The following is a 13,839-nucleotide window of genomic DNA, read 5'->3' as shown; positions in this document are numbered from 1 at the left end:
TTCTGCAGAAGCATTGGCTGCAGAAAGATCTGGTGGCTGATGTATTTGAAAACCGTGGGACTAGACCAGGGGTCAACAGACATTTTCTATAAAGGGCCAGGCAGTAAATATGTCAGACTTGTGGACCATAGGTCTGTGCCAAAATTGTTCGGCTCTGCTGCAGCAGCACGAAAGTTTCCCTTTGCGATAGATAAGCAAGTGGGCGTGGCTGTGTCCCCATAAAACAGTGATAGACACAGGCTGGGAACTGAATGGAGCCCACAGGTTGTGGTTTGCCAATCTCTGGACCAGACAATTTCCTCTGCCAGGCCCACTACTGCCCTCAGGCACCTGGAGCTGACACCAAGGATGAGGGCTGCAAGCCTGCCTGGATGTGGACAGTCACGGTCTGTGTGAGCAGGCCCCGCCTTCTCTCTCATGTCACTCATTTTCTTAGATTTCCCTGAATTCTGTCTTCTTATACTCCACTCTGTACAGCTCAGGTCAGTCTTCTAGAACGATGCAGAACCAGCCCATCAGTCCCCAGTGGTGGAAGCTGCCATCGCATAGCCCTGGAGCCTTTGCTTCCTGAGCTGCTAGCCTTCACTCATCCCCACAAAGTAAGGCTTCCAGCCCTCTGGGGGCCAAGCTTCCCGGGCCCAGTGCGGTGCTGTCAGGGTGGTCTCCGTGGGAAGAAGACAGAGGGAGGCTCCCATCTGAATCTGAGGGTCCTCCTAACAGGCTGGAATTGTGACCTTGTGGTCAAAACACCAGGGACTTGTCCCCATCCATTTTGCCAAGGCAGGTCTCACCCTTCCAACTGCTGACTAGCTGAATTCTTTGAAGCTACAGTCAAGCTTCATATTTTCCCCCCGTAAGAATCGTTCTCCTTGGTTGGAGTCCCTCCTTATAGCCATGGGTCTAATTTTGAATTTTCAGCCTTTGGACGGTCTCATCCTCCCGGCTTCACGACATTCACGTCACTCACACATTTGGAAGCAGTTTCCCTCCTTCTCCCAATTCTGTGACAAGTGTTGAGTGGCATACACTTAGGGTGGCTTCTTTCTGGGTGACGCTGGCCCACAGGCACCCGAGCTGGGCATGCTTTGCGCCAGTTTTCCCCAAGGACTTCCCGGCCACGTGTCCCGATCTTGTCTAGCAGCATGTCATGACAGGCTTTGTTAAAAGGCTTCTTCCAGTCAAGTAACACCATGTGATGGCTTCCTGTTGGGTCAGGAGCCCCGTTAACAAAGGAAATGAGATTGGTTTGGCAAGACTGGCTTCTGATGAGCTCATGTTGGCTCTGCTAACGGCTTTCTTTTTTTCCTTCGAAGAGCTTCTCATCCGCCTAGTGAATAAATCCGTGAACAGTAAATTCTGCCTCACACCCATAGGGGTGGGGGAGTACTAATTAAGTTCACATTTCTTTGAATGTTAAAATTAAACGGCTCTGAGCTGCATCCTGCTCCCTCAGGTATGTCTTCCTTCCCTCCATCCACTAAAGACCCAGTTCTGATCACGAGGCGAGCCAGGTGCTGTGCCGGAGCGTGTGCTGGGCCAGCGTGTGGGGGGTGGGCAGTGGAACAGAAAGCCCCTGGCCAGCCATATCATGCCCTGCCTTGTTGGGCATGCACAGTGAGCCCACCATCTTGTGCCCAGCTCATTCATAGTACAGCCTCCTCAATACAGGTAGGCATTTTCCCTAGGGCCCCCTCTAGTGCCAAGGTGGCCATATGGGAAGGGACGTCCAGCCTCAGCCTCAGAACTAGTCTTGGAAACCCAGTCTTGAGAGAGGAGCACAGCAGTTCTCCTTCTACTGCCCTGAGTGCCTTTTCCTGCGCGGATGTGTACTTCTTCAAGCACACTCACTTGCCCTGTGACTACTTTATTACAATCCATCCATTGCTGGTGACCAGCATTGATCTTACTGGTCTCTAGTTTCTGGACCCGGTTTCCAAATTCTTAAAAGCCTGGGAAACATTGCCTGTCTCTAAGCTTCTGCCATTTCCCTTATCTATTTGAGTTTCACACAGTTACCCATCTCTTTGGATGAAAATCGATGTCATTGTATAATCACTATGTCCCAGGTTATAATGTACTCATTATTTTTAATTCTCATAAGAATATTGTAAGATAGGTATGATATCTATTTTGAAGATGAGGATGCTGAGGTTCATTCAGAGAGGCCTCTGACTGTCAAGCAGTAAAGATCTGTCTGGCTTCAAGGTGTGAATTTCTCCACTGCCCCACAATATGCCCCAGACAGTCAACGTCATCTCTTTATTTTCTGCTGGGGCAGAAGACTATGTTCTCCTAGTTTCCCAAGATGAAACTCTGAGTACATTTGCCCTTAGGAATCATTTTATAAATGGAGGCTTAGTTTAGTTGGAATAGAACACATGTTCTTACTGGAACATTATGGATTAACTAGGCTTTCTGGTCTACACTGGGAACCCAATCATTTCTGATTTGCAAGCAACCCAATTTACGATCAACTTTGAGATCTCAGGTCATGAACGAGTTTGGGACAGTCTGTTCCAAGCCTGCCGGTGGGTGTTGCCAGAGTTTCGGGAGGAACAGTAGAGTAGCTGAATTTAGGAGGATGAGGAAGTAAGTCCTTCAGAATGGAACACTCTGACTGAGGTTCCAGGAGCGGTGCTGATAGCTTAAGGGCTTGGCACCTTGGCCATGCTTCCAGATAACTCTCTGGAAACACCCCTGCCTTACTGTGTTGTTCTCTTACGGATTGCTTCTGAAGTTTGGGGCTTGCTAACCTCTTTCCCATTTGACCATACTCACCCACACACTCCCAGATGACAGCCATGTCTCCTTCTGAGCAGGGAGGAAATAGGTGGCTCTTAAGAGCTATGACTTGAAGGAGCCCTCTTCTTTCCTGGCAGAAGTCTCCTCTCTGCTTTACCAATGACGAGAATGACTAGTCAAAGGAAAGCCCCATTTGCCATGGCCTTCTCGTGTTGCTTGATCCTTTTAGGGTCCTCTCCCTGCCCCAGCTCTAGACCTTGGTGCAAAGCCCTCTTACTATTCCCTTGACAGCTGGAAGGCTGGCCTCATCCTGGCCATCCCAAGGGGCGAAACATGTGGCCTTGAACATTGGAATGGCTAGACCTTGGCCTGCCCCATCTCTGGGGGTCCTTTTCTAGGGAAGTAGACCTTCCTGGCAGAGACTCCTACATTTCTAAAACTGCTGAGGGTCCAGAATTTAGAACTGAAGTTCTGCATATTTAAATGGTGGGGTGAGTCAGAGGGTTGACTCACGTGCTGGTGGGGTGGGGCTGGGGGAGCTGGACGCGGGGTGAGGTCCAGCCTGTTTCTAGTTAGCATTTCACAGCCCTGTGAAAACTAGACTGGCAAAGCCAGGCCTTTGCTGTCCTAAGGGAAAAAGAATGTGCTCTGATGAACTTGAGCCTTCCAAAAGGCTGCCTGGGGGAAGATGAGAAACAGACTGACATTTGGCTAATGAATAGACTCCCTTTCCTCCTTCAGACCCCTCCAAGATAGGGGCAGGTGGCTGTGGCTGGGCAAGCAGGCAGTGGAGGCTGTGGAAAAGGAAAAGGCAGGCATGTTCCTGACCTTACCACAGTATTTGACATGGTGGAAAGGTCAGAGTTAGCAATCTCTAACCTGCTATGCTTCCTAAGTTAAATGGAGTAGCTGTGCTCCAGCCTTTGCTAGAGTGTCTGTGAAATTGACACTTTGAATCAAACTGACAATTGAAATCTTTGCTAGACTGTAGTGAGAAATTGCTGCTTCTTTCCTAACGTGCACCTGAGCTCCTGAAAAAGGCTGGAGTTTTTGCTCCAGGGAGGAGAGGGGTGGAGTGATGCAAAGAGAGCCAAGTCCCCCCTCCTGTCTGCCAGGGGCTGTCCATTATCATTGTCACCAGATCAGAGGCAGCCCAGGGGGATGGTCATCATACAAGGCCTTTTCTTCCCCTTCTTCCTGCCCCTTGAACTCCTATCTCTGTCTTCTTAGTTTTTTTCTTTTTTCTTTAATTTGTATCTTCTTATTTTTATAAGGGAAGAGCTTAATATTCTAAATTCTAGAAGACTCGGCTGAGCATGGTGGCTCATGCCTGTAACCCCAGCACTTTGGGAGGCTGAGGCAGATGGATCGCCTGATGTCAGGAGTTCGAGACCATCCTGGTCAACATGGTGAAGCCCCGTCTCTACTAAAAATACAAAAATTAGCTGGGCGTGGTGGCGGATGCCTGTAGTCCCAGCTACTTGGAAGGCTGAGGCAGGAGAATCACTTGAACCTGGGAGGGAGAGGTTGCAGTGAGCTGAGATTGAGCCATTGCACATCAACCTTGGTGACAAGAGGGAAACTCCATCTCAAAAAAGAAAAAAAAATTCTAGAAAACTCTATTCCAACCAGAGTGAGCTAGCCAGGACCACCCACTGCCAAGGCTGTCTCAGGCTTGATTGTCTGGGAAGCCCACATTACATCTGTCTCTGACATTAACACCTGTTCCCGCATAAGGCCAGTTCTATTAGTGGGCCGCTGCTTCTTGGAGAGCACTGACCTTGGGGGTTGCATTTAACTGCATGTATCAGAACTTGGTCTGGGATGTGGGATGGGTTTGGGCCCCATTCAGAGTTGGCGTAAGGAAGAGAGTTCTTTGGAAGATCTTGAATTAATTTGGAATGTAGAATAGGTCAAGAGGAACTCAATAGACTTGGATGTAATTGGGGGCCCATTGATATTTTTAAATACATATTTTAATAAAGCCAGTTTCTGACATGTAATCTGATATTTTTAAAGTTAGTGGTAACAGTTAAACAATCCCCAGAAAGTTTCACCTCCTGAACACTGCATGAGATGAACTTCATGAGGATTTTTATGGCCGTGGTACAGCAGGCAACATGCCCTATGAAGACTTAATAAGTCATTCCATGCTTTTACCATCTTTGATGACCATTAAATGTTTTGCAAAAAATGATTTTGCTAGTCAAGTCAGCAACAGTGTTCAAATAAATGTGTATTAAGTAAATTCATGAGAATCAGTAGAATCAAGAGCTACTATTCAAAAAACCCACACATTCTCTGGCCCCTTATTTCCCCAGTCATGGTTCTCATGTCATGCCCCTGCTCTCCTACAGCAGCCTGGCCTTGCGTGTCTGAGCACACACCCTCTGGGCTATGCATTCACCAGCCACCAAGTCTTGCCCCTCATACTATGCACGAGCTGCGTCTTGGTAGAGTCAACTCCCCTCCTTACCTGTCTCAGTTGACAGGGCCTTGCACATTGCTCCTAAACCCTCTAGTATGTTCATTGCACAGCCCCTCATGATCTTCACTCTTCTGGGGTTTTCCTTAGGATACAATCCAGGCCCCTTCTCATCATGCATGAGCCCTCCGAGGACAGCCAGGCCTCATGCTGGAGGGCTTGTATTTGGGCACCAGCTCACTGAATGTACCACCCCCACCCCTGAGCCCCTCCACATGCTGTTTCTCTCCTCCTCACCTCCCCACTCCCCACCCTTATCTTCTATCTATGTCTGTCAATTACTCTCAGTGCAGACACCACTTTCTCCAGAAACCCCAGAATGTCCTCTCCTACGTCACTGGATCTGCTGCCTCTCTCATATGCCTCCTGGCACCCTGTTCCAGCTTAACATGTCCTGGGCAATATTTTCTAATTATACTTTAAGTTCTGGGGTACGTGTGCAGAATGTGCAGGTTTGTTACCCATTTATACACATGCCTTGGTGGTTTGCTGCATCCACCACCCCATCATCTACATTAGATATTTCTCCTACTACTGTCCCTCCCCTAGCCTCCCGTCCCTCAACAGGCCCCAGTGTGTGATGTTCCCCTCCCTGTGTCCATGTGTTCTCATTGTTCAACTCCCACTTATGAGTGAGAACATGCAGTGTTTGGTTTTCTGTTCTTGTGTTAGTTTGATGAGAATGATGGTTTCCAGCTTCATCCATGTCTTTGCAAAGGACATGAGCTCATCCTTTTTTATGGCTGTAGTATTCCATGGTGTATATGTGCCACATTTTCTTTATCCAGCCTAACATTGATGGGCGTTTGGGTTGGTTCCAAGTCTTCGCTATTGTGAAGAGTGCTGGGCAATATTTTTAAATTGTGGCAAAATATATATAACATAAAGTTTACTTTTTAACCACTTTTAAGTGTGTAGTTCAGTGGCATTAAGTACCTTCACAATGTTGTACAACCATCATCTTCACCAACCCCTAGAACTTTTTCCTCTTCTCAAACTGAAATTCTGTATCTGTTAAACATTAACTCTTCATTCCCTTCTCCCCCAGTCCCTGGCAAGCAGCATTCTACTTTCTGTTTCTACATATTTGACTTCTTAGATCCCTCATCTCAGTGAAATCACATAGCATTTGTACCTGGTGTATTTTACTTAGCATAATGTACTGAAGGCTCATCTGTGCTGTAGCGTGTTTCAGGATTCTCTTCCTTTTTACAGCTATATAATATTCCATTGCATATACTACCTTTTGTTTACCCAGTCATCTGTTGATGAGTATTTGGGCTGTTTCTACCTTTGGCTATCAGGAATATAGTGCTCTGAATATGGGGGTATGAATAACTCTTTAAGTCCTTGCTTTCAATTTTGGGGATTTTCACTCAGAAGTGAAATTGCCAGATCACTTGATGATTCTATTTTTATTTATTTATTTTTTAGAGACAAGGTCTCACTGTTACCCAGGCAGTGGTGCGATCTCGGCTCACTGCAGCCTCTGCCTCCTGGGTTCAAGCCAGTCTTTCACCTCAGCCTCCCAAGTAGCCGGGTCTATAGGCACGCATCCCCATGCCCAGCTAATTTTTTATATTTTTAGCAGAGACAGGGTTTTGCCATGTTACCCAGGCTGGTCTTGAGCTCCTGGGCTTAAGTTATCCGCCCACCTTGGCCTCGCAAAGTACTGGGATTACAGGCACAAGTCGCCACGCCCGATGTTGATGATTCTATTTTTAAGTCTTTGAGGAACCACCCTTCTGCTTCCTACACTGGCTACACCATTTTACATTCTCATTAGCTATGCACAGGGTTCTAATTTCTCCACACCCTTGCCAACACTCATTTTCTGTTTTTGTTTTTTTTTTTATAATAGCCATCCTGATGGGTATGAAATGATACCTCGTTGTAGTTTTGACTTGATAAAGCAATATTATGGTTGCCTTTTTGATGCTCTGGGTACCACAGTGGACCAAAGGGTTTGTTCGGGCAGTGCCTGTGCCTCTCAGTCATGCCCACATTTCCCACCCAAGCAGAGTACCCACCCACAGTCACTATCAACCAAATAACTGAGTGACTGAAGAATGAATGAAACTGGGTCCAGGTCTTTTTCAGGACTCCACATTCTCCTTTTCCCTGTGAAGCAGGCATCACCCATACTGCAGCTGAAGGGACAGCCGCTCAGATGTAGGCATGGTCCTTCAGTGGCTGAGCTGGGAACAGAGGCTGATTCTTTGCATCATTTTCCAAGTATTGTGATTTGCTTTAAACTGTGCTCCCTTATAACTTAGACTTGGCCCTGCCACCCTGCAGCCTATGAGACAACATGTCACAGAGAGCCACTGTCATACCGAGGAGAATGGTTCAGCCAGGCACACTTGTGAATGACAGCAACCTGAGGTTTTAGGGAACTCAGACTTTGTTCATTCTTCATACACGATATACTCAAGATTTTCTTGAATATTCAGAAAGAAACACCCACTTGGAATGTGGCAGCAGCCCTTTTATTTATGGATGCAAAGTATATGTTGGTCCTTCATAAATGCATCAGTTTGGTCAAAGTTGGCACAGAGAAGTTAGCAGAGAAGTGTGCATGTTGATTTCTTTGAGTGACTGCACAGCTGTGTTGAGTCAGTTGGCCGTGCCACGTCAGGGGGGTTTGTATAAGTGCTTGAACACTTCTCAAGCTGAGCAGCTGGCTTAGCTCTCTTTCCCCCACATTCCTATTTGGTCTTGCAAAGAGTGTGGGGCGCTGTTACCTGTCCCTCACTAACTGCAAAGACCAGCATAGCCCATGCAAGAAAACCCTCATCCACCTGGGACAGAAGCCCTGGGTGTCCTGCTTGGTTGCTGCACTGGGGGAGAGATCAGTGAGCCCAACACTCTGCCCACCAGATCCACCAGCATCCTCTCACCCTCTGCTGTGCTTGGTCCTTCCCTGGAATCCTCTGAGACCTTTCAAAGTCAAAATCACCAACATAGGGAGCCACGAACTTGGTTGCTTTACTTCAAAAAACTTGGTTGCTTTACTTGGTAAAAACTTGGTTGCTTTACTTCAAAAGTACCATGTGTTCATTTCAGACAAATTACAAAATAAATGAGGCAAATAAAAAAAGATCAGCACAATCTCATCACCCAGAGAGAGCCATCATCTTCTAGAGGTTTCCTCTGCATACTCAAGTAGTCCACAAAAGTTTTATAAATTAGGGAACATACTCTTCTCCAAACCACTAGTTACTATTTTTTGATTCTAACAAGCTGTTACAGCTGTCTTTCCAAGTAAATAAGGCTATATTTTCACCCTAATTCTGAAAGGTTGCATATTATGTCACCATGTGGTCAGGGCCACTCTATTTGAATTCTGCATTGAATTCGGGATAATGAACATGGAGTGAGGAGAGGGAGGAACAGAGGGACCCTGACCACAGTCCCTGGCAGCTTGCCTGGATGCTTCCTTCCATGAACACAACAGTGAAGGTCTAGATGACCCTGACCAAACAGACGCCTTGGCTTCCTTTGCTTTTCCTGAGACAGGCTTCCCTGACTGCTGGGGGAGCTCCCATGACAGCAACTTTCAAATGTGTCCTGCATAGGCACCACTGTAGAGGGCAGACCACAGTGGGGCCAGGCTGGACGAGGCGTGTGCATCTGGGGAGAGGGGAAAGGGCAGTGAAAAGCACAGGCCCCTCTCCCAGCCCCGCCATCCAGGGCAGCCCTGAGCCCAACAGCACTGGGCAGAGTCCAGTGTGAGGAGCAGGGCTAGTCTACACTGCTCGGTTTTCCTCTCGGTGGGACTGAAACTCACCTAGCTCAGGACAGCACAGGTGAGAATTAAACTGAATCCCCTTAGTGTTTAGTGAGTGAGATCGGTGATGTCAGCAGTTTCCACTGGCCTGAATGAGACGGGAAAAAGGGATCTCACGGAAAGGAGCCCTCAAGGACCCCCAAGGCCTTGGAGAACTGGCAGTGCTGATTGCTTAGCGTGGACCAAATTAAAAACAGAGGCATGAAAGCGGTGGCCCAGCCTGGCAAGGCCATAGCCGCAGGAACCGCAGTGCCCACAGGCCTCACCCAGGGTGTCTGGGACCCTCACTGAGGGGGCCTCAGGAAGCAGCCTCAGCTCCAACATTTGTAATATGAGAGGTTGAACTAGAAAGTCTTAAAGCCCCGCAGCATCAGAAGTTCTGGAGCTTCCCAGGAATGATAAGGGTATTAAATGTCTTTGGCAGTAGGTCTTCCAGTGTGACTTGATGCTGGGCTAAGAAGTGACAGCTCTGGGAGTCACAAGCAGGGATGCATCCCAGGCTATAGGTGACACCATCCCGGTAGAACAGAATGACCTCTGTCCTGCTGAAGAGAACCCTAGGGGCCCAGCACCCCAGGGTGAACACAGGGTGCTGGAGGCCAGCGGGCCTGGGCTTTGACCTTGGATCCCCCTGTTCCAGCTGGGTGCCCCTTTCCTCCATGGATGAAGGTACTGAACTCTCCGTGCTCAGCTTCCCACCAGTGCCCATGGAGAAGAAGGCATGGACACTCCTGAGACGAAGATTCCTCTCTACCTGAGAACAGCAGCTCCTGGGGCTGGGGAGTCCACACTCCACCACTCTCACCTTTGTTTCTAGAGTCCCTCCTGCCGGCCACACAGAAGGACGTGGTCCTCAGGGACCGTGTCCTGTTTGCTAGCACAGCCTCTGGCTGGTGTTGGTCCTTCCCCAAAGGGCCTGGGAGAAAGGCCGGGTTTGGGGGCTGGTCGTGGAACCATGGGGTCCGGGTGGTGGAGACCAGCAAGCACTCTCATTGCAGGAAACAACAGCCGCTTGCAGGCCGAGCTCTGCCAGAAGCATTGGCAGGACCTGCCTCCCAGTAAGTGCCACAGCACCACCCAGAACCCCCAGAAGGAAACCAGCAGCATGTGGGGCCTGATGGTGGTTGCCCAGCTGCTGGCTGGCATCGGAACAGTGCCTATTCAGCCATTTGGGATCTCCTATGTGGATGACTTCTCAGAGCCCAGCAACTCGCCCCTGTACATCTGTGAGTCGCCAGCTTGAAGAGGGCTGTGGGGAGGGGTGAGGTCCTGATGTAGCACTTGCTGAGGCCCTGGGGGACTAAACTGAGGTCTGACCCTCTTTGCTAACAACCCAGCAAATGAGTTCAGAGGCCTGGGATCAGACAGACTTGGTTTGAACATCAGCTCCATTGTCTGCTGTGTGATCCAAAGCAAGTGGCAGAACCTCAGGGCTCCAGTTTCTCACCTCTGGGATGCGGCTGATATTATCTGTGCACTGGACGGCTGTGGGGTACATGAGATGGCATATGTAACCACTTAGCTGGTATTGGGCACTGGATAGACCCTAAACCAACAGCAGCCACTGTTGCTGTCTAGTCCTCCAGGCACAGGCTAGGACACACATGTCTTCACTGAAGCATCCACTTAGGGGCAGGTCTCAAAGAAGCCCATGCAAAGCAGATAGCAGATGACCATGTGAGTGTCCAAATCCTTCCCTTAGAACAAGCCACTTTGGGCCAGGTGCGGTGGTTCATACCTGTAATCCCAGCACTTTGGGAGGCTGAGGCAGGTGATCACCTGAGGTTGGGAGTTTGAGACCAGCCTGACCAACACGGAGAAACCCCATCTCTACTGAAAATACAAAATTAGCCAAGTGTGGTGGTGCATACCTACAGTCCCAGCTACTCAGGAGGCTGAGGCAGGAGAACCACCTGAACTCAGGAGGCAGAGGTTGTGGTGAGCCAAGATTGTGCCATTGCACTCCAGCCTGGGCAACAAGAGCAAAACTCCATGTAAAAAACAAAAACAAAACAAAACAAAACAAACCCTGAGCATCCTCAGGGCCTATACTCCAGACCAGACAGACCACACTCACAGGCTCTGTGGCACCACAAGCTCCTCCCAGGGCCCCCAGCATCGTACCCACAGGGAGCATCACCTGGCATTTTTAAATACCTTGAGCCCATTTCCTTCCTGGCAGGCAGGTCTCTTTGGAAGTTGGCTGAAGGTAGAAATAGCCTTGGTTCTCTATGTCTTGGGATTGTGAGTGGTTTTGGCCTTGCTGGTAGGAGATGCCATAGGTGTGGGCCTCCGGCTTGGGAACAGATAGAGTGACATCTCAAGACTCCCCCTCAGCTTGGGAGCCCAGGGCTGCCAAACTCTTTCCATTTCTCTCAGCCTTCTTCCTCTTACTTCCATTTCCAGCCATCTTATTTGCCATCTCTGTGTTTGGACCGGCTTTTGGGTACCTGCTGGGCTCCGTCATGCTGCAGATCTTTGTGGACTATGGGAGGGTCAACACAGGTGAGTGTGTGCAGAGGACACCCATTCCCATCCCCAGCTCAGTGAAGCAGCCCCACCCCAGTCCCCTCATCCAATCAGGGCAGAGAATGAAACTTCAGCTCCTGATGCGCTCTGCCACCTCCTCACTTGCTCACTCATCTCTGCAGTCCCTGGGACAGCCAGGAGCAAACAGTGTGTGCCTCCTCTCTCGGGGTCCATGCTGGCCTCTGTGGGGAACAAGCTGCTGAAGCAAACTCACTTTCTGTCCTTAAGAAGTTTGCAGACCTAGGGCAGGGCCTCAGGTATTGCCACCACAGCTGCCCATCTTGGTGGTAGCATCAAAAGTATTTCTACAGCTCTTTGATTCTAAGATGTTGCTGGTTCTTTTTGCAAAAAAAGATTTAATAATAGCTCTTTTAAGGAAAAAAAGAAACATCATATAAAATATACACATGGATGATGACTCACATCCAGAGGGTATAACATGATTTTTGACTGTGTGGGCACTGGGATGGGACTGCCTCGGTCTCATCCTGGCTCCACCTCTTACTAGGCAAGTGATCTTAGGCAAGTAACTTTGTCTTTCTGTGCCTCGGTTTCCTCATCTGTAAAATGGAGATAATGGTAGTAAAATAAAGTTGTAAAGATCAGAAAAAGCCTGATGTATATTAAGAAGTCAACAGGTATGAGTTTGTATTCTTCAACAAGTGGTAGGGATGAGAAGACATAGTCCCCAGACACTGGCATAAGTTCTGAGTTAGCCATTCAGCGACCCAGCCCAGGATGAATCCAGCAATGGCTTCCTGCCTTTGTCAGTGTGTCCCGCAATACCCAGTCTCTCACAAGCCAGGGAAGGTCAGCACCATGACAGAGGGAGTGCTGCAGGGTGGTGAGTGTGGGGAGCTTGTGGGTGGGATGTGAAGTTCCAGCTTGGCTGAAGGTGTGGCTGAAAGGCAGGACTGAGCCAGACCCCAGGAAGAGCAGGCCCACCAGTGCCCTGCACACAGGTCAGGTCACAGAGATCTGGCAGGTGCTAGTGGCAACCATGCTGTTAGAACCTCAACTCCTGTCCCCAGGACTGTCAGACCGCAGTGCCATCTGCATGGTGTCATTTGGCTGTACTTCAAATGAAAGTGGAAGCCAGGGCGGGTCTTATGCCTCAGAACCAAGCCATCTCTGTCCTTTTGCTGGCACTTCCTGAATTGGTTCCTGGCTCTTGGTTGCCCAAAGAGACCAGCAACTGAGCACCCACTACACTCAGGGCAGTGCCCAGGGATGCCTGTCATGATTTGACTGAACCGTTCTGCCACCTTCTCCTTCCCTTTATGCCTAGATAGTTTCTTCACACAGAGAAACACAATGGCAGTCTTTTACTTGTGTGCAGAATTGCCAGGCAGCCCACACAGCTGATGGTTGTTTCTTTAGGTTTAGGCTGTAGAGTTTAACGGTTAAGAGGGCAGGTTTGCATACCAGAAAGATAGATTTGAAATTGACCAATGAAATGGCACATATTAGCCTTAACCTGAGGCAAGAGACTTAACCCTGTCTATCCTCAGTTTCTTGACTGGTGAGAGGTGGACAGACTTGCTAGGAGAACCCAGTAGAAAACAGATGGAAAGCATGTGATCTAGGCTCTGCCCCATGGTGTGCCCTTGTGAGAGTCAGCTCCCTTCTTCACTACTCCTGCCATGGGCTGGGAATTGATTAAGGTGCTGAATGTACCGCTTCCTCCCGCCTGGGGATTTTCTGATGCCCTGCTTCATGTGCAGTGGCCTTGGTCCTCTGGGAAGACCAGTAGCTGGGAGAGGGAACATTGTTTTGACCAAAAATCTAGCTCATGGCTTGCCTCTTCTCCATTGAGGGAAGAAAATCAGTAAAACTCCCCTTGATCAGAGGTTCTACTTCCAGTAAGGTGAGATCATGCATTCAACAAACACTTGTGCCCTTTGGTTTCTCTTCAGCTGCGGTTAACTTGATCCCGGGTGACCCCCGATGGATTGGAGCCTGGTGGCTAGGCCTGCTCATTTCTTCAGCCCTCTTGGTTCTCACCTCTTTCCCCTTTTTTTTCTTCCCTCGAGCAATGCCCAGAGGAGCAAAGGTAAGGTTCCAAGAGCCCATGATTCTACCTATTAGAGTTTAAGAAAGGGATGTGGGGGTAAAAAATAAATAGAGGTAAAAAGCTGCAGCATGTTAAGCAAATTCAGGGTGAAATCTAAACAAATTTCATGACGGAGGACTTCTCAGAGGCTTTGAGAGATGAGGGTACTGGTGAATTTCCAAAAGTTGGTATATCTTCCATGTTCCCCTACCATGTTAGCATCTCAAGGATCAGGAGACC

The 13,839-nt window shown here is 48.8% G+C and overlaps 1 protein-coding gene across 1 annotated transcript in view; it reads left to right on the top strand.

Annotated features, from left to right (window-relative positions):
* Window positions 1-13,839, top strand: part of SLCO2A1 (solute carrier organic anion transporter family member 2A1) — an 88,227-nt gene that overhangs the window by 55,285 nt on the left and 19,103 nt on the right. The window contains exons 4-6 of the mRNA XM_017505723.2: window positions 10,016-10,243; window positions 11,424-11,522; window positions 13,463-13,599. Of these exons, the coding sequence (XP_017361212.1) occupies window positions 10,016-10,243; window positions 11,424-11,522; window positions 13,463-13,599 (464 nt within the window). The remainder of the gene's footprint in view (window positions 1-10,015; window positions 10,244-11,423; window positions 11,523-13,462; window positions 13,600-13,839) is intronic.

This window comes from Cebus imitator, unplaced genomic scaffold (genome assembly GCF_001604975.1).
Source record: "Cebus imitator isolate Cc_AM_T3 unplaced genomic scaffold, Cebus_imitator-1.0 Scaffold340, whole genome shotgun sequence".
Classification (NCBI taxonomy): Eukaryota; Metazoa; Chordata; class Mammalia; order Primates; family Cebidae; genus Cebus; species Cebus imitator.
Note: the sequence above shows the minus strand (reverse complement) of the source record. Positions and strands in the feature narration are given on the sequence as shown.